General features: G+C 41.6%; 1 protein-coding gene across 1 annotated transcript in view; it reads left to right on the forward strand.

Annotated features, from left to right (window-relative positions):
- Nucleotides 1-24,761, forward strand: part of CCDC178 (coiled-coil domain containing 178) — a 357,941-nt gene that overhangs the window by 112,889 nt on the left and 220,291 nt on the right. Inside the window, 2 exon segments of the mRNA XM_073331282.1 lie at nucleotides 1,201-1,362; nucleotides 13,665-13,778. Of these exon segments, the coding sequence (XP_073187383.1) occupies nucleotides 1,201-1,362; nucleotides 13,665-13,778 (276 nt within the window).

A 24,761-nucleotide genomic window follows, 5' to 3' on the forward strand; every position in this document is an offset into this window, starting at 1 on the left:
GTGTTGGTTTCTCCAAGAGATGGTGTTCTGTTGGTTGTGCAGTTACTGTAGTTGGTTTCACTTTTTGTGTGTGTTTGATGGTTGGCATCAGGTATTTTAGATAGTTGTTTTGGGTTTGCTGCATGAACTCCAGGTAGGCTTCCTGATATTTTTTCTTCCAGTGTGTGGGAACATGTGATGACTTCTTGTTGGAGGTGGTCTCTTCTGAAGCATATATGGTGCAGATGGTTCCTCAGTTTTTCTGGAGTCCTTTTCCAGAGCTGCTCTGCATATTTGGAGTCGTAAGTAGTGGCCAGAGAGGTATAGAGGTGCCCCAATAACAACTACATGGGTGAAACTAGACAATCACTACGATTGTCTGGTTTGAAGGAACTCACACAGGGAAAAATGATGAAAGGCAAAAACACCATATCACCCATTTGCAAACACTTTTCACAAGGTGATCATTCCATATCTGATCTTTCAATACTCAACCTCAAAGGAAACCTGCACAACACTTTCAAAAAGCGAGTTTGGGAACTTAAATTCATAATGCTGCTAGACACCAAAAATCAGCGTGACTGAACAGAGACGCTGGTTTCATGCCTCACTACAACAATTTGTAACACACCTGCATGCTAACCCACTTCAACCCCCTTTTTCAGAATAATCTAACCTTTATTGCTCCCTCCATTTCAGGTGGCTTCCTACAACAGGCATTGCCACTTATGCTTAGCAATCTGTCTCAATGTGTATTTAGCTCAGACACTGATTTCTTTCTCCAGACCTGAAGAAGAGATCTTTGTAGTTCAAAAACTTGTACCTTCTACTCACTAAAGTTGGTCCAATAACAGTTATTAAATTACCTGCCTTATCTGTTTAATATAATACTGACATTTTGTATTTTTTTTCCTGTTCAGTCCCTTCAATGTGTTTGTCAATTCTACTGGCTACTCTGCCTTCCTTATTTCATGCAGTGTTGATGACATATTCTGGCTCAGTGGCTAACTTGCTCTAATTCTGTAGATATTCCTAATATCACTGAGCTGTATTTGTTAACTCCTGATTTTGTATATACACATATAATTAATTTGTGGTTCTGTTCATAGCATTTCGTTAAGGATATGAATGACCTTTCAAATTTGGAATTTTTAAAATAGATTGTTCTTCTTTTGCTTCTGATTTCAATAAGCGAAAATTAGTTTTATGTCTTTTTAACAGGCCAGGATTAAAGCAATGTATAATGAGCTAGAGCAAAAGAAAAAAGATAGCATCAAGACAAAAGAAGAAACTATGAAAAGGATAGCAGACATTGAGGGACCAGTAGCTGAACTAGAAGCACAATTTATTGAATATAAAAATATACGTAAAGAAAATATTGAGGTAATTTTTCTTAATTTACTTTTCCAGACAATAATTTAGAATGCAGTTTAAAACACTTGTGGTTAGTTTTGGTGTGTTTACTAATAAACTTACTGGTATTATTGGAAAAAATCAAGGAAAATCAGAGTTAAGGATAAAATTCAATTCTTATGTTTTGTAATTATGCCTTGGGATAATATTTCATATACCTCACTCAGTGACTGTATATACTGTAACATACAACAGTTAAGAATTCTTAACTTTCAATTCACATGCCATAATTGGTAACCCTTCTTCATCTCTCAACTTTTATGTTGTCTATTTTAGTTATTACAAAAGCAAAGAACATATAGCACCGGCTTAGTATGTTTCCTGTACGTTTCTGCTTAGCTGTAAGTTCCAGACCTGGACAGAAGGCAACCAGCCTTTCATCTGCTGCTAGCTTGGGATTCTCTCCTCTTTTCAGCCTTATGGAAAGAGCAATTGAACAAGAAATCCCTCTCTCCAGGGAGATCTACCTTGGGTGTGAGGGAGAGAAAGGGGGAGATTTGTGCCAGGGGTAAACCTCTTACAGGACCTTAACTCCAGGTCCCCAACCCCACTTGTCCTGTTTTTTTTTATATAGGTCACCCTTCTCCGGGCTCTATTTTCCTTGCCAGTTATTTGTCTTTTGGAAGGGTCTTTCTCATATTCCCAATCTGGTGCCCTTTATCTCACTCCCGTCTTATCATCCTTGGAGGGGAGATTGACTAGCCAACCTGCTTCCCCTTCATCAGCTGTTCAGTGGTGTCTGGCTACTTTCCATATATCGGAAGGTGCAATGTCAGTGAGATGGGACATTTCTCTCTTTCTGCCCTACAGGAAAATTGTCAGAAAAGCAAACTGCTTCTGTGTCCAGAAATTCTAACAAGAAGAGTGTGTTGGCCTGCACATGCTCAGTAGATTTTCCTGTGGTCCTGACTGAGGGTGTAAGAGACCATGCAAGCAGATGTGTCTCCAGTTCCTTCTTACTGCCACGTTGCCTGAGTCAGAATCCCTGTGTTCACAGATCTTTCCATTTTTTTCTCTCTTGACAGAGCCTGTTAATAGATTTGTAAATAGTTTTTATACATCATAGCTTTTATATTAGTATATTTAGAGTTTTATAGTATAGATAGTATAACTTGTTTTTCCCCCATCCAGAGGACTCGCTCCTCACTAGAGTGGCTATACTGAGTATGCTTAATCAGTGCAAATTGGAAACAATAGGGCAGACGATCCCCAAAACATCACCAAGCAATTCTTCTTCGAGTGCTGTTCCTGTGGGTGCTCCACTTCAGGTGTCGGTGCATCCTGGTGCCATTGATTGGAGATTGGGACTGGCACTGCTGAAGACGCTAAGGCTGAAGGGTAGATTTGAGCAAGAAGAAAGATCTATCAGTTCTGTTGGTGACTCTGGCTCCAAAACACAAGAACTGTCATCTGCTGGTTCCATCTAGGAGTGTGGGTCTGGACTAATTGCCAGCACCGGCTCACTTATCCAAGGACCGCACTACCTCCCCAAACATGCCAGAACCATTGGTATTGACAGTTGGAACCCCCGGACACTGGGATTTATAGACACCTATACAACATTGGAGAATATCTTTCTCCTTTATCTGTAGCCTCCCATCCTCTCTAGTCTGGTCTTCTTGAGGGACGTTTCTACACCAGAGTGTGTACTACTACTTCGGTGTCTCAAGAACCATCTTATCTCCAACTGTCAGGTAGGAGTACTCCGGTACTGATGGCCCCACCGTTGGAAGGGGAGCAATTTTCAGATTTGGATGAGTCAGACTTTCTAGCTGCTTCTCTAGCTTCTCAGAGACAGCCAAGCCCTGACAGGCAGTTGAGGAGATCTGAGCGCTACCCGTCTAGATATAATTTCCCCAGGGACCTCTGGGATCCGATGCCAGGAAGTCTCTCTCAAATGGCTGACCCCTCTTTCTTGCCTTATTGTGACCAACAGGATCCTTATGGCAGACAACTGGAATCCGCCCAGGAATCTTACCACATTTCTCCTTCCTGGCTCCCACTGGATCCGTTGGAGTATGAGGAAGAGGACATTGATCTGGACCAGCAGATCAGGAATCTCATTCTTATTTCCAGACAAAGCAGTCACTCCTTCCTCTCCACCAGATGATCATAGGCAGTGCTAGGAACTGCTGTAGAGGATTGCCAATGATTTCCAGATACTGCTGGAGGAGGTCCAGGACCAAAAATACCACTGTCTCCTGGATGTTTTGCAACCTGCAGGCCCAAGTAAGGTGGTGGTGGTTCCAGTTACTGAGGCCATCATAGAGACGTCTACACTGGTCAGGCAGTGGTGCTATAAGGAGGGCTTTTGAGACCACTGGGAAGCATTCATGGACAGAGGATTGTTCTCGTGGAATGGACTCCACCTGAGTAGGGAGGGCAATAGACTTCTGGGATGGAGGTTGGCACAACTTATTAAAAGAACTTTAAATTAGGAACTCAAGGGAGATGGTTTGGAGATGCTCATGTAATCTCCATGCATGATTCTAGCATTGACTGGGAGGAAAATCAAGTAAGAAAGGATACAGCAATGGAAAAGGGAGCAGCAGTGTATAGGAGAATGGACATTAAGAGGATGGATAGTGCATATATCAATTAAGCAAATAATCAGGTAGCTGATACTGGCAGTAGAATGACTGTACTCAAGTGTGTGAGGAATCTGGGCAAAGCTAAGGAGAAACTACTGAGATGTCTGTATATCGATGCAAGAAGCCTGGGTAACAAAATGGAGGATCTAGAACTACTGGTGCAGGAAGTGAAATCAGATATTACAGTGATAACAGAAACGTGGTGGAACAGTAGTCATGACTGGAATACAGGCATTGAAGGGAATGTGCTGTTCAGGAAAGACAGAAAATAAAGGTAAAAATGGTGGAGTAGCATTGTATATTAATGATAATCATAGAATATCAGGGTTGGAAGGGACCTCAGGAGATCATCTAGTCCAACCCCCTGCTCAAAGCTGGACCTAATCCCCAAGTAAATCATCCCAGCCAGGGCTTTGTCAAGCCTGACCTTAAAAATTTCTAAGGAAGGAGATTCCACCACCTCCCTAGGTAACGCATTCCAGTGCTTCACAACCCTCCTACTCAAAACGTTTTTCCTAATATCCAACCTAGATCTCCCCCACTGCAACTTGAGACCATTGCTCCTTGTTCTGTCATCTGCCACCACTGAGAACAGTCTGGCTCCATTCTCTTTGGAATCCCCATTCAGGTAGTTGAAGGCTGCTATCAAATCCCTCCTCATTCTTCTTTTCTGCAGACTAAATAAGCTCAGTTCCCTCAGCTTCTCCTCATAAGTCATGTGCCCCAGCCCCTTAATCATTTTCATTGCCCTCCACTGGACGTTTTCCAATTTTTTCACATCCTTCTTGTGTGGGGCCCAAAATTGGACACAGTACTCCAGATGAGGCCTCACCAATGCCGAATAGAGGGGAATGATCACGTCCCTCATCTGCTGGCAATGCTCCTACTTATACAGCCCAAAATGCCGTTAGCTTTCTTGGCAACAAGGGGTAACAAGGATATGAGTCAGCATATCCTTGTTGCCAAGAAAGCTAACCACAGCTTCTCATCCACTGTAACCACTATGTCCTTTTCTGCAGAACTGCTGCCTAGCCGCTCGGTCCCTAGTCTGTAGCAGTGCATGGGATTCTTCTGCCCTGCTGCACTTGTCCTTGTTGAACATCATCAGATTTCTTTTGGCCCAATCCTCTAATTTGTCTAGGTCCCTCTGTATCCTATCCCTACCCTCCAGTGTATCTACCACTCCTCCTAGTTTAGTGTCATCTGAAAACTTGCTGAGGGTGCAATCCACGCCATCCTCTAGATCATTAATGAAGATATTGAACAAAACTGGCCCTAGGACCGACCCTTGGGGCACTCTGCTTGATACTAGCTGCCAACTAGACATGGAGCCATTGATCACTACCCGTTGAGCCTGATGATCTAGCCAGCTTTCTGTCCACCATATAGTCCACTCATTCAGCCCATACTTCTTTAACTTGCTGGCAAGAATACTGTGGGAGACCGTATCAAAAGCTTTGCTAAAGTCAAGGAATAAGACTGTAAAGAAATGAGAAGTGATGGAATGGATAAGACAGTGTCTGTTTGGGCCAAAATAACTTTGGGGAATAAAGCTACTAGAGGTTCCCCTGGGAAACTGCTTGCAGTATGCTACAGACCCCCAGGCTCCAGGATAGAGACCTCTTCAATGTTTTTAATGAAATAAATATTACTTAGAATTGTTGTGATTATGGGAGACTTTAACTTCACAGATATAGATTGGAGTACAAGTGCTACTAATAATAGTAGGGCCCAGATTTTCCTGGATGTGATAGCTGACATTTATTCACCAAATAGTTGCTGAATCAATAAGAGGTGACTCCATTTTAGATTTGGTATTGGTGAATATTGAGGACCTCATAGAAGAACTGGTTGTAGGGGACAATATGGAATTGAGTGATCATGAAGTAATTCAGTTTAAATTAAATGGAAGGATAAACAAAAATAGATCTGCAATTAGGGTCTTTAATTTCAAAAGGGCAAAATTTAAAAAAATAAGGAAATTAGTTAGGAAAGTGGACTGGACTGAAGAACTCAACGATTTGAATATGGAGGAGTCTTAGTTTCTGCAACTTTTGATTTAAATTAATTCTCTCTGAAGCCTGCATCCCAAGTAAGAAAATAAAAATTTGTAGGGAACGGTTGCAGACCAAGCTGGATGAGCAGGCTTCTCAAATAGGTGATTAAGAGAAAGCAGAAAGCCTACAAGGAATGGAAGATGGGATGGATCAGCAAGGAAAGCTACTTCTTGGAGGTTGGAAAATGTAGGGATAAAGTGAGAATTGCTAAAAGCCAAGCAGAATTGGACCTTGCAAAAGAGATTAAAACCAATACTAAAAAGTTCCTATAGCCATATAAGTAAAAAGAAAAGAAGAAGTGGGACCACTGAGGATGGGGTGGAGATTAAAGATAATCTAGGCATGGCCCAACACCTAAACATACACTTTGCCTCAGTTTTTAATAAGGCTAATGAAAATCGTAGGGGTAGTGGCAGGACTGCTAATGGGAACGAGGATATGGGAATGAAAATTACCACATCTGAGGTGGAAGTCAAACTCTAACAGCTTAATGGGACCAAACTGAGGGGGTGCAGATAGGCTATCTCCAAGAATATTCAAGGAAGTGGCACATGAAATTGCAAGCCCAATAGCAAGGATTTTTAATAAATCTGTAAACTGTAAATCTGTATCCTATGACTGGAGAATTGCTAGTATAGTTCCCATTTTCAAGAAAGGGGAAAAAAGTGATCCGGGAGACTACAGGCCTGTTAGTTTTACCTCAGTTGTATGCAAGGTCTTGGAACAAGTTTTGAAAGATAAAGTAGTTAAGGAAATACAAGTAAATGGTACTTGGGATAAAATATAACATGGTTTTACAAAAGGTAAATTGTGCCAGACCCAACCTGATCATCATCTTTGAGAAGATAACTGATTTTTGTAGCCAAAGGAAATGTAGATTTCAGTAAGACATTTGTTACAGTTTCACATGGGAAATTATTAGTTAAACTGAAGAAGATGGGGATTAATATGAGAATTGAAAGGTGGACAAAGAACTGGTTAAAGGGGAGACTACAACAGGTCATATTGAAAAGTGAACTTTCAGGCTGGAGGGAGGTTACTAGTGGAGATCCTCAGGAATCGGTCTTGGGACCAATCATATTTAACATTTTTATTAATGACCTTGGCAAAAAAAAGTGGGAGTGTGCTAATAAAATTTGCAGATGACACACAGTTGGGGGTTGCTGCCAGTGCAGAGGAGGACCGGAATATCATACAAGAAGATCTGGACGACCTTGAAAACTTGAGTAATAGAAATGGGATAAAATTTAATAATACAAAGTGCAAGGTCATGCCCTTGGGGACTAACAAGAATTTTTGCAATAAGCTGTGGACATATCAGTTGGAAGTGACAGTGGAGGAGAAAGACCTGAGTGTATTGGTTGATTACGTGGTGACTATGAGCCTCCAATGTGATATGGCCGTGAAAAAGGCTAATGCAGTCCTAGGTATTTCCAGTGGAGACGGGAAAGTGTTAATGCCATTATACAATGCAATGATGAGACCTCATCTGGAATACTGTGTGCAGTTCTGATCTCCCATGTTTAAGAAAGATGAATTCAAACTGGAACAGGTGCAGAGAAGGACTACTAGGATGATCTGAGGAATTAAAAACCTGCCTTATGAAAGGAGATTGAAAGAGCTAGGCTTGTTTAGCTAACCAAATGAAGGCTGAGGAGATATATGTTTGCTCTCTATAAATACATCAGAAGGATAAATACCAGAGAGGGAAAGAGTTATTTAAGTGCCAATGTGGACAGAAGAATAAATGGATATAAACAGGCTATCAACAAGTTCAGGCTTGAAATTAGATGAAGGTTTCTAACCATCAGAGGAGTGAAGTTCTGGAACAGCCTTCAAAGGGAAGCAGTGGGGGCAAAAGACCTACCTGGCTTCAGGACTGATCTTGATAAGTTTATGTAGGGGATTGTATGATGAGACTACCTACAATAGCGTGTAGTTGATCTGCAACTGCTAGCAGCAATTACCTCCAATGGCCAGTGATGAGGTACTAGATGGGGAGGACTCTGAGTTACTACAGAGAATTCTTTCCAGGTGTCTGTCTGGTGGGTCTTGCCCACATAGTCAGATCTAACTGATGCCTATATTTGGGGTCGGGAAGGAATTTCCCCCCGCATCAGATTGGCAGAGACCTTGGGAGGGATTTGCCTTCCTCTGCTGCAAGGTGGATTCTCTGTAACTTGAAGTCTTTAAATCATGATTTGAGGATTTCAGTAACTCAGCCACAGACAGTAGGTCTATTACAGGAGTGGGTGGGTGAGGTTCTGTGGACTGAATGTGCAGGAAGTCAGACTAGATGATCATGAAGGTCCGTCTGGCCTTAAAGTCTATGAGTCTACGAGAGGCGCTATTTCGTCCCCCCAAGGGAGCTGAATTTCTTTTCTCCCATCCCGTCCCCAACTCTCTGTTGGTACAGGCAGCTATGCAGAGGGCTAGGTCACAACATTAGAAGACCACCCTGACTGACAAGGGCTCAAAGATCTTGTATCTCCTTGGGAGAAAGGTCTTGTCCTCTACAGGCCATATTGCTAGCTATCAGGCCTTGTTAGCAAAATACGATTTTAACTACTGTTCCAGGCTTGTGGACTTTAAGGACAAACTTCCTCCTGAGGACAGAGCCCAATTTCAGTCCTTCATAAAGGAGGGCAAGTTAGTGACAAGAACATTCCTTCAGGCTGCAGAGGATGCAGCAGATACAGTACACAAAAGCCTGGCCACTCGTATAGCCATGAGGGAAGGATTCTTGGCTACAGAGAATTCTGAATTTGCTGAATTTCTTTTCTCCCATCCCGTCCCCAACTCTCTGTTGGTACAGGCAGCTATGGAGAGGGCTAGGTCACAACATTAGAAGACCACCCTGACTGACAAGGGCTCAAAGATGTTGTATCTCCTTGGGAGAAAGGTCATGACTGCAGTAGCAATACAGGTCAACCAGGCAGGGAAGGCACAAGCACACACAAACATCAGTAAGCACAAGGAAACTGGTGGCATACCACATTGTGAGTGTCATTTGAAAATCAGGAAGATGTAGTATTTCAGATTCAAGCAGCCAACGCCAAACCAACTGAAAACTTGGTCCATAGCATTGTTCTGAACTGAGATAGAAACACATAATTCCAAGCATCCCCATTTAGTGGCTGATAAGCTTGTCATAATGCAGTAAAAGAAACACCTTATTTTCTTTGAACCTAGTACATCACTCTCTATGTTCAGGACCCATCAATATTCCAATTTATTGTCCCTAAGTGTGAATAATGATGTTATTGACATGTCATAAGGCACTGGTTCTCCCTTTTTCCTTTTCTTTCTGTGACACTAACAGCATCCCAGTGCAAGAAGGCAAGGGGTTTATTGATATCTGGTAGTAAGTTAAGTGACCAGTTCAGTGTATCTCAACTCACTAATGTCATAACCTTGAAGGTATCATGTAAGATACGAATAGAAAGCTAATAACATACCAATCATTAATATTATTTGTGATGTATGGACTGAAGACAAATGCAAAATTACAAACATATTGGAAATTATGTTATCAAGGTGTGTCTGCCAGGAAAGTCTAAAGTTACTCCACCCCAGACAAAGGAATGTGGTTCTGCCACCTTGAAGGTATTTGCAATGTACAATGAGAAAATGGGAATGCAATGTACATAGAAGGTAAACAGGGGGAGGAGATATTCTCTCAGCAGAGTGAAGAGATTCCAGGAAACAGATCAATTTGCATTTTAGTAAACACCAGTGGGGGAAGAAACTTTTTTCACCACTAGAGTCCATGTCACTTTCCTCACAGCTTGAAGGTACTTTACTTTGAGGGGTAATCTTCAGAAGAATCCATTTCAAGTTGCACGGGCTATAGAAGGGAGGTGCAAAGAACCCTGAGTTATCTTTCACCTAAGAACCAAGCACTTTGGATTTTGTGGGAGGATGACCAGGGTGATCAGTCATTTTGCTGAAAGATAGATGGGTAAGGAAACTACCTTGAACAAAGGCTATAGTTTGTCTTGTTAAGCTTAACCTCTTGAAAGTGTTTTTCGCTTTTATTTTTGTGCAACCATTTCTTACTCTATCCTTTATACCTGTATGCACTGAAAATGGAGGGGGACTGATACAGGGTATAAGGGATATATGTGACAGGTATGTCTTGAATCATTAATAACTGATGATTCCGTCTGGCCATCAAAAATGAGAAGAGCTATTCACCTTTGTTTATCCCAAAATAAGATTCATTTATGAAGACAATAAGAAAATGGTTCATGTAATGTGAGACACTTTGTCTAACGGCCCATAGATTAGCCAAGGTAAGCTATACCAAGTTCATCAGCAAGCCTTTGAGCATCTTTACATTCACCTGACACCTTAATCATTAGTATACTCAGCTGCAACCTTATTTTTCTTGCCACAGGGGTAAACAGAGGATACAGTGAACATCTTCCACCTGCAATTCCATTCTCTCTAGTTCTAAATCTTTTAAGAAACAAATTTGATAAGATGGTCAAGAACCCCCAATGAGTCATGCCTCAAAGTCTCTCTTTTCCTGTTTTTTTTCAGACTGATTCTCTCCTCCTCCCCCTCCCCCCTGCCCCAGGAAACATAAAACAGGATTTTTTCAGAAAAATCAGTGTTAAATATAGTTTAAAAAAAGAGATTCCAGTTCGTGCCCATTCCCAGTCCCCTTTTTTGTGTATCACTTTCTTGAGAAGAAGCTAAAGATTGCAAGACTCAGGAATCAGAGTAGCAGCCGTGTTAGTCTGTATTCGCAAAAAGAAAAGGAGTACTTGTGGCACCTTAGAGACGAACCAATTTATTTGAGCATAAGCTTTCGTGAGCTACAGCTCACTTCATCGGATGCATCCAATGAGAGACTAACCAATTTATTTGAGCATAAGCTTTCGTGAGCTACAGCTCACTTCATCGGATGCATCCGATGAAGTGAGCTGTAGCTCATGAAAGCTTATGCTCAAATAAATTGGTTAGTCTCTAAGGTGCCACAAATACTCCTTTTCTTTTTAAGACTCAGGAAGAGGTTTTTGCAGGGTTTGTTGATAGCCTATGTATTATCCTCAGCAGAATAATTTAGGGCTTGTCTACATTTGAAATGCTACAGCGGTGCTTTAGTGTAGACGTTATCTGTGTTGACAGGAGGGGTTTTCCCATCACTGTGGTTAATCTACCTCCCTGAGAGGTGGTAGCTAGGTATGAAAACTTCCATGACTTCTTCCAGCTCACATGAATCTTCTTTTGCAGAATCACAGTTAAGCTAGTGAAGACTTCCATCTCTGTTGGAAGAATTTTCCCAAGCAATCTCATCTACAGTTTACTCTGAGTTCAGTTTTCTTACTATTGAGTCAGACTTGTCAGTCTAGACCCTCCTCTTTCTCTGCCTTCACTTCCTACAGGGACTCAATTTTTCCTTTCTTTCTCTTCTCTGTGTAGCTCCTGTGAAATACTACTTACAATATTTAAACTACCCAATCTCTCAGATGTAGAATAATTTTTTTTGAAAGTATGTTAAAATAATTGAGATAGTTTATTTGTGATGCAGATATAATAAGTCACAACTGCTACATAAAACTACAAAAAGATATTTCTAATAGCTAATAGTATTTTCAAAACAACATGTTAATGGCATTGACTAATGTTGTTAGCCCCTCCCTAAGTAAAATTTAGTAGAAACAATGTGACAAAGATCACATCATTAGTCTTCTGGAGGCCTCAAGGGGTGTGGTATGAGTTATATATCTTTGTCTTTAGCTGTATATTTGTTTCAGTCTTAAAAGCTTGGAAACTATGTTTGCACAAGCAGGTTTGTATCTGAATAATATTAAAAAAATGTTGGTAATTTCATGGAAGAACTTAAACTCTTTGATTAAAAATTGAAAGTATTGCAAGTGAATCAGAATGTGAATGCTATATTTAATGCTGTTACATATGATACATAATTTCATAACTTATCAAAGAAAACACTTTGAATAACTTTATCATTGTATATTTTTTGTACACGTACAGAGTAATTTACAAATTTTACTAGTCATTATATATGTTAATAACTACTTCTATCATTTAATAGTTTGCACTTATACCGATGATGTAAATATGTTTAGTACAGCAGATATGAAAAAAACCTAATTTTCTGGATATGTTAATTAATAATACACTGGATTAGTGAATGATGTAAAAATGAGAAATCCCAATATGCTATTCTTTCTCTTCTTACAGTTTCTTAGTAGCTCTCCTAAGTACTATTTCCCTTGTTAGTTCACAGTCACTAAACCATAAGTATTTCTTGTCTCCCTTACGCTATTTTCATGTAGGTCGTTCAGAACACACATTTTGAAAATAGTGTTGTAGCTGTGTTGGGCCCAGGATATTAGAATGTAGCGAAGAAAGATTCACCGGCGCGGCGCCTCCTGCTGGTCATCCTGGGAATTAGCTCTTGTCCAGCCCGAAGTGCCCTCTGCAGGCCAGTGTCTTGCCAGCTGCTGGTCCTGTGTCCCTCCTGGACCCCGGTGCCTTCACCTTGGAGTTCTGCCCCAGCAGTACCCCCTTATTCTGGGTCTCCCCTTCCAGGGGAACCCCCAACCCTCTAAACCCACCTTGCCTCAGTGGCTACTGCCAGTCATCATCTAGCCCCTGCTCACTGGGGCAGATTGCAGTGTAATAGCCACTCATCATTGGCAAGGGGTTAGGACCTGCTGCCTCTGCCTAACCCCAGGCTGCACCTTTGCAGCCCCAATACCTGCTTTGGCCTTTCTCAAGGCCTGCAGCCTGGGGGTTTACCATGATGGAGCTCCCAAGTTCCTCTTGCCTTTTCCCAGCCCTGCTCTGTTCCCTGTACCCTGAGCTCCCAGGCAGCTAGGTCCTTCCCTCTCCACCACTAGAGAGAGACTGTGACCCAGCTCCTCCCTGAGCCCTTATATAGGGCCAGCTGTGGCCTGAGTGGGGCATGGCCCCAGCTGTGGCTGCTTCCCCAATCAGCCTACCCTATTGGTTCCCCGGAGCAGCCCTTTCCCAGGGCTGTTTTAACCCCTTCAGGGCTGGAGCGGGGTGACCGCCCCATTACACTGAGAGACAATGTGAGTGAGGTACTACCTTTTATTGGACTAACTTCTGTTGGTCAGAGAGAGTTTTTCAGCTTATCCAGAGCTCTTCTTCAGCTCTGGGTAAGCTCAAAAGCTTGTCTCTCACCAACAGATGTTGGTCCAATAAAAGATGTTTACCTCACCCACCTCGTTTCTCTATTTTTGAACATAGAAAGTCTATGTGTTAGCTGGCAAAATAAACTCATAGAACCATTGGGAGGAAAGGGGTTTGCTTATAATCAGTGGTGAAACAGTGATATTTTTCTATATGACAGAATACAATATATGAATCAACATAGCTGTGTGTGTGTGTGTTTAAAATGCTATTTATATAGTTTGAAGTGGTTCTGAATGTATACACACAAATATATAATGTAGCTACTAAGTGAACTAGATAAAAAATGTTTAAGTGAAACTAAAGATGAACTTATAAATTGAAACTTTTAAAAAAGAGTATTTAATGGCTAATGTGTTTTATAATTTCCCAAAGAAGAAAAGGACAATTACTTTTGAATACTAACACATCTGTCTATGCATATATTTTCCAGAAACTTTATAATCTGAATCAGAAGATGCAAAAACTAGATGAACAGAAGAAACAAGCAGAACAACAACTGGAGCACAAAAAGAGTTACATGATGAATCAACTAGCTGATATACAGGTGAATAGTGTAATATCTGCAAGTTGTTTTAAAACTGCAAATTTATTAGGCTTAATTCCAAAGGTTAACCTGTAATTTCTACTCAGTTGCTCTGAATTTGTGTCTGTGTGTACATACTATATATACTATTTTCTGTCTCTTGCTTGAACTAACCTATCAGATCCATAGCCTTGAGACAGGGTAAAGTACAAAGCAGAATTGATATTGGGGTCATTGAGAAGTCCTATGTTTTCTTCATTTGCTACACTGGCTCAGATAGCTTGGGGGGCTTTAGAAAAGCAATGGAGAAAATCAATAAAGGAAGAAAAAGATTTTGGCTGTAATAGAAATTGCCTGCTGATTACACTTTTGCTCAGTAGATGGCATCTTCTTGTAAATGATGGCTTATATCTTCTATATTAGTTACTAAACTGTATAATCCACAAAGAGAATTATTTAGCATTTTATTACTGAACACCACATTTTATATAAATATGATTATAAGCAGGTATAAGAAATCAGGATTTTCTTTTCAGGATTCTTTTTATTATTGTTATCCTTTCATTTGTGTAGCATATAAAACTAAGTAAGATATCATACTATCAAGGACGAGTCATATAGTTTATAGGTAAACAAAGAGAAAAAGCTTTTGGTTTAACCATAGTAGCCTTTTTATTTCGTATATATTGTAGTTTTGGTAGGGAAAAATTCATCCCCTGAACAGGAAAAAATTACGTTAGGGACCAGGAAACTCAATGCTGATTCTTTCAGATTGCTCCCTTTGGGGTGGGAAGACAGAGTCTATATCTACACTACCATGGTAAGCTGACCTACACTACACAACTCCAGCTATGTTATTCACATACCTTATGCTGAGTTACCGCAGGGTCTACACCGCAGGGGGTCGAGGGGAGAAAATCTCTCATTGACTTACCTTACTCTTCTTGTCGGGGGTAGAGTACAGGGGTCAACTGGAACGCGATCTGCAGTCGATTTGGCGGGCCTTTACTAGACCCGCTAATTCGACCACCAGTGGATCGATCTCAGAGTGTCAATCCCGGCTGTAGTGTACACCTGCCCTAAGTTTTTTGTCTCCATCCTCTTAACAAATGTGCAGAGGTTGAGATCTACCAAAGCAGCAAAGACACTGATACAGAGGTCAAGTGACTGCACTGTTCTTCAGGGCACTCCCTTCCTATGCTAACACTTCCTTTGCAGATATGTCCAACTATCTGCTGTCCCCTAACCCACCACTCAGGTGATGTTTCAGTTGGAGGGGTATGCCACAGAATGTAATGTGGAATGGGGCAGCACATTATGTTCTGTGAGGACATCTCCAGAGATTTGAGTCAGTAACAGCAATTCTATATGTAAAAATATTACAAACTTAGTCTGATATGGTATCTTATAGCTCTGGAGGGCTAGCAAGAGGAGTTTTAGACTGCTGTAAAGGGGATTCTTCTTTGAATAGTGTCCCTATGGATGCTCCCCTTCAGGTGCACATGTGCCTCCATGCACCTTTGATCAGAGATTTTCAGTAGCAGTGTCTGTTCGTCCTTCGCATGTGCCCTGTACATCCTCATGCCAAGAATATATGGGACTGTGTGAGCCAACCACCCTCAGTCCCTTCTGAACAACCCTTGGCCTGAGATGGAGTATCCAGAATGCCCTCTTTACTCAGGCTGTTCTTGGTATAGTTTAGTTAGTTAGTTAGTTAGTTTGTTGGGATTGTTGTTCCCCTTTTATTAGCCTTTTTCCTGATTGAGGGGTGGTTTTAGACTTGTTTTCTGTGGTATGGGAGGATCCCCAGACTCTAAGAGTCTTTCCTGCCAGGCAGCTATCCTGGTCAATGACAAAGTTTCTTGGTGCCTCTGCAGTTTGGGGGACACCCATATCCTGAGTAAGTGTAAGACTTGCTCCTTCTTCAAAAGCAGATCTCAAAAAAAAAAAAATCAGAGAGATTAAATTCAAATTATTGGTGATTGAGCAAGCCCTAAGACTGGTCTCTGACCTGAGCTCTGAGAACCGCCTTGCACCCTGGCCTCTAAGCACACTTAGTACCCCATCAACTTCAGGATCCTTGTCACTTAGAGCCTCAAGGGATACTATTGCTGCTACCTCACCCACCTCTGGGTTTTGGTCATTGAAATTCTCAGGGAAGCCAGCATCTGCCTCAATATCAACAGTACAGGGAGCTTCATATTCTAAGTCTCTGGGTACTGATAAGAAAAGTAGGAGTCCTAGATCTCCTTCTAAGATGTCTCAGTCGCTGTCTGAGAAAAATGTTCTGGAGACCTCAGTTCCCAAAGGGAGTTTTGTTGAGGCTTCCTGTGTCTCCGGTACTCTGAGGATATCTGAAGTGTCCTCTAAGAGTCATACTACTACCAAAGAGGATATGGTACTGAAGATGACTTCGTCTTTGGGTAGTCCTATCCATATCAGTAGAAGTTCTGTGCAGAGCTGTATCACATCAAACACTTTTGTATCCCCAGTAGCTATGCCATTATCCTATAGCTCTGCATTGGTAGTGCTGGAGTCTGACCCCGGACATTCTGATACCAAACATTCAGGGTCCGTAGCACACACAAACTCAAGACAGATATAAAACATGGTACCGAAAACGGAATCCTGTGGAGGCCATCTAACTCCTGCCTACGTACCACTGGTGCTGTAGAGTTTAGTATTCAAAGGTCCTTCTTGTCTTGAATGAGCCAGAGTACCTATTACTGGCACCGGACATCTGTTTGCACCGAGATCCTCCAGGTTATCAACTCCATATTTTTCACTGGGACCTCCTTCTATACCGACTTTGACCATCCAGAGTGAACAAGTATCACCTCCCCTTGAGTATGTTGACAATGACTCTTCTGAGAGATTTTGGTACAGGATTCTCTTGCTTATTCTGTGAGACAACGTTCTCCTGTCCATTCTGAGCGGACAGATGACTTTGACCCTTGTCTAGCTGGTATGATCAACGGAAGATGCTTCCTCCCGTGCCCTATGGGCCCCACAATGTTCATAAGAGCCCTGAAACACACTCAAGGAATATAGGCAGAACCATTTTCCACTGTCTTCACTCCGACCAGTAGAGGAGATCTTTGAGGAGCAGGAGGTAAGGGCTGACAAGTAGGCAACACCTCACACAAATATTTCATCATCATAGCCAGATGAGGCTGTAATGCCTCCACCACCTTCCATGGCAGATGTCCTTAGACAGTTCCAGGAGCTGAAGAAACTCATTGCTTATGCTTCATATGCCTTTATAAGAGTCCAGGATTCCTATCATAAACTCCTGGACATTTCCGTTCGTGTTGCCCTCCCGGTTTTTTGCTAGAGCCTGCTAAGGTCATCTGTAAATATGCTGACAAAAAATGATTCTGTTCCAGCCAAGGACTCAGAGTTTTTATTTTAACACGCAACACCAAATTCCCTGGTTGTGGACAGTTAATGAGTGCAGTAGACAACACAGTGCTAAGTCTACCCCTTACAACAAAGACCAGAAGTGACTCGACGTCTTCGGTCATAAGAGTTACTCCTCTGCAACATTGCAATTCAGAATAGCTAACCAACAAGCATTCATGTGAAAGTATGACTTTCTGAATTATAATAAGTTTAACACCTTTATTGAGCAGTTGCCAGAGGAGCACCACAAGCAATTTAAAGCCATCATAAATGAAGGGCAACTCTTAGTGGAAACATCATTCTCGGCCTCCTTAGATTCAGCTGATACTGCAGCACAGTCAGTCCATTTCCACTGTGATTGTGATGCAACAAGCTTCATAGCTTCAGTTGTGCAGCTTCCATAAGAGGTGCAAAGTACTGTTGAGGACTTGCTTTTTGATGGTCTTAAATTGTTTGCTGAGTCTACCAATGACATTCTTCATGCTTTAAAAGATTTGAGGGCCACACATAGATCCCTTGGGATTTATATACCTGCAAATAAAAGAAAATTCAGCAGGTCTCAGACAACTCAAAGATTTTGCCCAGTTTCTTTCTCTAGTTTCCATAGACCTTCTGAACCACCTGCCAAGAGTCCTAGGTTCTCTAAAAAGAAGCTACAAACTGCAGCAGCTACCTCATCCCAGCCCTCTGTTTTGTCCAAGTGCCAGTTTTGAGTTCAGATCATCCATTCCACAAGATTCTACAGCTGTGCTATCCTATCCTCCTCCCCACCTTTGGATAACACTTCTCCCCCTTTCAACCTGCATTGGAGAGAATAACATCCGACAAATGAGTTTTTGGAGGTCGTAATATCAATTATTCAAACTATTTCATTTCCATCCCAGCCCCCTTCCCCATCCCTTTTCAGCGACCCATCTCACAATCAGTAGGTGAGACAGGAAGTCACTTCCCTTCTATGCTTAGGAGCTATAGAACCAATTCTAGTCCAGTACAAGGGAAAGGGGTTCTGTTCCAAGTATTTTTTGTTCCCTAAAAAGAATGGAGGATGGAGGCTTATATTATATGTCAGATTCCAAACAATTATGTGAAATAGCAGAAATTCAGGATGGTGACCCTTGCAGCTGTAATTTGCTCCTTAGATTCTGGGGATTTGTTTGTGACTTTCAACCTTCAGGATTTATATTTTCATGTCACAATTCACCCTTCTCACAAGAAGTTTCTTCATTTTACAGTCAACCACAATCACTTCCGATACCATGTGCTCCCCTTCGGACTCTTCTCTGCCCAAGAGTATTCTCAAAGATAATGGCAGCTCTAGTTGCCCACCTACGTTGACTAGGTATAGTTGCTTTCCTTCATCTCAATGATTGGCTTCTCAGAGGTCAATCTTAACCAATGACAAGGTCTCTGTTCCACAGTTTAGGCCTTCAACACAATCTCGAAAAGTCTGTTTTGACCCCAGTTCAGTGGATAGATTTTATAGGAACTTTTCCAAATGGTGCAATAGCCAGAGTTTATCTACTTGTGGACAAGTTCACACACTTGAAAATCATATTGCAAGAATTCAATTAAGTTCTCAAACGTCGTCAAGAAATTGTCTTCAGCTGTTAGGTCATATGGCAGCTTGTATCTTCATAGCCCAACACACCAGATTAAATCTCCTGTGTTTCCTGGGATAGTTCAGGACAGTTTATATAGTGAACAAGCACAGTCTGGACACGCAGGTGTCTGTTCCCTATCAGGTTCTGGACTCAATCAGTTGGTGGAAAAATCCTGTATGGGAGTTCATTTCATTCCTTTAGTTCAAGCTCTTTCTACCATCGTTATTACATCAGATGCATCCCGCTGGGATAGGGAGCGCATCTGAGACCACACACCATCTAAGGCAAATGGTCTCCCCATGAGAGTCTTCTGAACATCAATTATCTGTAGTTGAGAGCAGTCAGGAATGCTTGCACTCACTTCTTTCCACTGGTCTGAGCCAAATCTTTCAAGACTGCCACAGACAACGTAGTCTGCATGTTCTACATCAATTGTCAGGGGAGGGCGTGCTCCCCCTCACTATGTGCTTAGGTGATAAAACTCAAAAATTGGTGCATAGCCAACCAGGTAGTCATCTCCGCTTCTTACCTCCTGGGTATACAGAACACCACAGCTGACGAACTCAGCAGACACTTCTCCCAGAGTTGGATTCACAAGTCATCAACAGCATATTTCTAACCTGGGAGATTTCAGAAGTGTTTTTGCCACCATCACCAACACAAAGTGAAGTAATATTACCCAAGAGGGGGACTCGATCCTCAGTCACTAGGAGATGCCTTCCTTATTTCATGGGTAAGGAGTCTTCTTTACACTTATCCACCAATGCTGTTGCTCGTAAAATTTCTCAGCATGGTCAAGCAAGACAAGGATAAGGTCATATTGATTGCACCTATTTGGCTGAGACACATTTGGTATCCTTCATTGATTCGACTTGCTTCTCGTCCACCACTGACCATTCCAGTCAGTTGCTGCCTGTTGTCTCAGGATACTCAAGTGCTTTATCCCAAATTGGAAGTTCTGTGACTCCAGGTGCGGCTCCTAGATGGTTCTCTGGTATAGAGACTTCCTGTTCAACAGAGGTACAGCAGGTGTTGTTAAACAGCAGAAAGATATCTGTGATAAATACTTGCCTTCAGAAATGGAAGTGATTTCACCAGTGGTGTACCTGTCATTAATTCTCTCTTGTTCCCTCTTCTCTTTCCACCATCCTGGGCTACCTGCTAGAATTAAAAAGATCAGGTCTCACTATGAGTTCCATCATGGTTCATTTGGTGGATATTGTGATACTCTGTACCTCAAAGTAGTACTCTGGAACTCTCATATTCACCACTGTGATATTATTATGATGTGTTTTGTACAAAGTATGCCTTGTGCTATATCATTTAAAAAGTCTTAATCTGTTGAACATTAATATCATGTTGAATTGTATGTGCTATCATTGTGTGTGAAGTTATGAAGTATTGCTATATATAAGGATTTAGTTGGGGATTGGTCCTGCTTTGAGCAGGGGGTTGGACTAGATGATCTCCTGAGGTCCCTTCCAACCCTGATATTCTATGATTCTATGTTACTGAAATATGTTGTGAGGTTGGGAATGCCCACGGCTAGCCTTTCAGTTACAACAAAAGAGTAGCCATCACTAGCCAGATGGTCATCAATGGCTCATCAACACACAGTCCATTCTTCCTGAAGCTTCTTGGAGAAGGCACGTACACCAGGAGGGGCGGGCTAACCACATCACAGCAAGGATCTTTCTAGCAGCTGGAAGAAAGTATAAAAGAGAGACAGTGACATCATCGCTAGGCCTCTCTTCCCCCTCATCTCAGCACCTGGAAGAATGTCTGCAAGAAAAAGACATTGAACTGGGAAAGTTTGGTCCCAGGCTGGAAGGTAGTCCCTTGAATTGAGGAACTGTAACCTCCTTGTACCATCTTGCAGGGTGAGAAAAGCTGTTTGATTCAACTCTTGCTTAGACTAAAAGTTTAGGATTTAGAATGTGTTTGCTTTTATTTTCTTAATGTAGCTATCTCTGACCTTTATGCCTACCACGTATAATTACCTAAAATCTATCTTTCTCTAGTTAATAAACTTATTTTAACGTTTTATCCTTACCAGTGAGTTTGTCTTGGGAAATCTGCTCAGGTTACAAAGGCTGGTGCTTGTCCACTTCCCTTTGACGAAGTGGTGAACTAGGTAATGAATTTACACAGACCAGGTTTCTAACCAGTGCAAGATGGTACATTCTGAGGTGCAAGACTGGGGAACTGGGGGGAATTCACTGGAGCGTCCCTATTGATGGTTTATGAGTGACTGGAAGATGATTCATGTAACTCAGCTGGGTGTGTCCTTGCCTGTGGATGTCTGTAAAAGTGCAGTGCCTGACAGAGGCGGTAGCTTGACATCAGCATCACAATGTGAGAGGCAACCTAGGCTGGTTGGTTTGGAGGGCTCAGCAGTCCCAGGTTGCACACCGGGGACCCCATCACAGCCAAAACAGCCTTTTGCTTGTCTGTGGAAGGTTTTTCAATTTTTGCTTGCCCCACAATGTCAAGTTTCCTCAGAGGACTGATTAATCTTTTTCCACAGATCATAGAACTTACTCCAGTATGGGACTTGAACCTTGTCCTTAATTACCTTGTGAAATACTCCTTTGAGCCAGTAGCTATGTGTTTGGTGCTTCACCTGTCCATGGAAACAACTTTCTTGGTGGCCATCATTTCCGCCTAGAAAGGTGGAGAATTGAGGATTTTAATGGCAAACCCTCCCAGTGTTTTTCAAGGAAAAGGTTTCATTACAACCACACCTCAAGTTTCTACATAAAGTGTCTTCTGACTTTTATATTAACCAGAATATTCATCTTCCATTTTTTTTCTGAAACCACATCAGACTAGGCAGGAAGCTGTCTTCCATACCTTGGACGTCAGGAGGGCATTAGCCTGTTGTTTGGACAGAACCAAACCATTCAGAAATCAAGTATCAGAAGGGTAACTGTGTTAGTCTGTATCCACAAAAACGAGGAGTCTGGTGGCACCTTAAAGACTAACAGATTTATTTGGGCATAAACTTTCGTGGGTAAAAAACCCACTTCTTCAGATGCATTGAGTGAAAATTACAGATGCAGGCATAAATATACTGACACATGAAGAGAAAGGAGTTACCTTACAAGTGGAGAACCAGTGTTGATGGGAACAATTCAATCAGGGTGGATGTGGTCCACTTCCAATAATCGAGGAGGACGTGTCAATATCAAGAGTGGGAAAATTTGCTTTTGTAGTGATCCAGCCACTCCCAGTTCCTATTCAAGCCCAAATAAATGGTGTTAAATTTGCAAATGAATTGTAGCTCTGCAGTTTCTCTTTGAAATCTGTTTTTGAATTTTTTTTTGTTGAAGGATGGCTACTTTTAAATCTGTTATTGACTGTCTAGGGAGATTTAAGTGTTCTCCTACTGGCTTTTATAGGTTACTATTCCTGATGTCTGATTTGTGTCCATTTATTCTTTTACGTAGAGACTGTTTGGTTTGGCCAATGTACGTGGCAGAGGGGCATTGCTGGCACACGATGGCATATATCACATTAGTAGATGTGCAGGTGAATGAGCCCCTGATGGTGTGGCTGATGTGGTTGGGTCCTTTGATGTTGTTGCTAGTGTAGATAGAGGGACAGAGTAGGCAACAGGGTTTGTTACAGGGATTAGTTCCTGGTTTAGTGTTTCTGTGGTGTGGTGTGTAGTTGCTGGTGAGTATTTGCTTCAGGTTGTGGGGCTGTCTGTAAGCAAGGACTGGCCTGCCTCCCAAGGTCTGTGAGAGTGAGGGATCATTTTCCACGATAGATTGTAGATCATTGATGATGTGCTGGAGAGGTTTTAGCTGGGGGCTGTATGCGATGGCAAGTGGTGTTCTGTTATTTTCCTTGTTGGACCTGTCCTGTAGTAGGTGACTTCTGGGTACCCGTCTCACTCTGTCAATTTGTTTCCTCACTTCCCCAGGTGGGTACTGTAGTTTTAAGAATGCTTGATAAAGATCTTGACAAAGAAGAATGTTTGATAAAGATCATTCAAAAAGTCTCCCAGGTTGTTTGTTTCAAATGGGGACAGATCTAAAGGATCCACAGTCTCCACCCAGAGACTCTTGAGATGGATCTCTGAATGTATTATTTCATATTATGACTGTGCCAACATTCAGCTTCCTTGTCTCAGTCTTCTTCTGTGTCATTACTCAAAGATGTCCCAGTTGCTGCAATTTGTAGAGCTGCAATTTGAACTTCAGCACATACTTTCTCCACCCAATATGATGTGGTTCATGCCTCTAGATCAGATGCTGTAGTTGGCAGTGCAGTTCTGTCTTCAGTATTACTCTGTTCGGAAGCACCCACCTCCCTGTGGAGATACTGCTTCAGAGTCACCTGAAGTGGAACACCCATTAGGACAATACTTATGGAAGATGGAGAGGTTACTCACCTTGTACAGTAACTGGAGGTTGTTGAGATGTGTGTCCCTATGGGTGCCCAGCTATCCGTTCACCTTCCCCTCTGCAGGATTTTGTGGTAGAGAGGAAACTGAGGGTGGTTCACCTGCACCACCCTATAGATCTTCGGTGCAGCACATGAGGATGTGTGGGGCACGAGGATATGCAAGCACAGGCATGGACCAAAGAGACACTGCTGCCAAAAATATCCGATCAAAGGCAAATGGGGGCACATGTGCACCTGAAGTGGAGCACCCATAGGGACACATATTAAAGAACTCCAGTTACGGCACAAAGTGAGTAACCTCTTCTTTCCAACCAAGCCAACTCTATTTCTAGCCTTGCAGGGCACAATATATGATAATTAAAGTTGTGTTATTTTTATGGAAAAGAAAAGCTATTTCGAGTAATTTTTAGAGGTTTCAGTGGCTCCTTCTGAGTCCTGTACAGTGCCATCTCATGTTAACTGAGGGAGTTGGCTTTGTTAGTGGAGGGATATGAAAAATAGTCCTATCACATTTTTACAAAATCTCTAAAACACTCCTAAAATAATGTATTTGTAATGTGTGGCGTACTCAACATTATGAAGCAGCTGGTCATGACTCCATAGTTAAGGCTGAGTTCTCATTTGCACTTGACACAGGAATTTAACCTCTTTATTATGTATGAAAAATACAGCATATGCACCTCAAATTTACAGCACTTACTCTTTTTATGTATAGAATGAATTTTCTGATTTATTTTCAAGTAAGATAATTAATTAGTCTGTATTAAAATTAATTTAAAAAATGGTTCCTTTCAGAAATATATTCTCGACCTTTTCAGTTTTGTTTTGTTTTCTGATTTTTATTAGTAAAGGGATGCCTCTACCTCAGCATTCTTGCACTTGTTGCATAACTCCAGCAGATGGCTGATAGTGAGTGTACATGTGGATAGAAGTCACAGAATATGAGAACTCTGCCTATAAAATTGTTCCTCAAATGTCTAAAACAACCCTAAGTTAAATAAGCTTGTTGTGTAAAAGATCACACACACATTTTTAATGAAGGAGGAACTGTGTGTTTAATCCTGAGAAATTTTATTGCTTTCACCTACATTTGTCATTTGTATATCGTATGTAACAAGCTGTGCAATCTTCAATTGTGTTGGAATGGTTCATTGAACCCTATGGTGTTTTTTCAGGGGCGTGAGAGAGCAGGGTGGGGAAAGATTGACTGTTACCTAACCACCAGTAATTTGAGCAGACTGCCTTAATTGGCGTGGAGCTGTAGTCTCATCATTAGCATCATCCAGGGTGTGATTTGACACTCCCTGTATCAGCTGTTTGGCTGGAATATAAATCTGATTGGCATTGTAATTAATAATGTCCTGTTAGTTTTGAGGCTAATAGCTAAACAAGATTACTACCTTCTCAAATAATTAAAATCTTCCAAGGAACTGTTAGTTTATTTGATATGGTTTAATTAACCTGATAATCAGATTAATGTGATAATCCATTTTATTCAAATTTGATATGTTTATATGTTTTGTTTTATGGTTTTGCTTAGTTTTTAATTTTAGCTAATAAAATGTATAAAACTGGAGACCTGCGTGGT

This window comes from Lepidochelys kempii, chromosome 2 (genome assembly GCF_965140265.1).
Source record: "Lepidochelys kempii isolate rLepKem1 chromosome 2, rLepKem1.hap2, whole genome shotgun sequence".
Taxonomy (NCBI): domain Eukaryota; kingdom Metazoa; phylum Chordata; order Testudines; family Cheloniidae; genus Lepidochelys; species Lepidochelys kempii.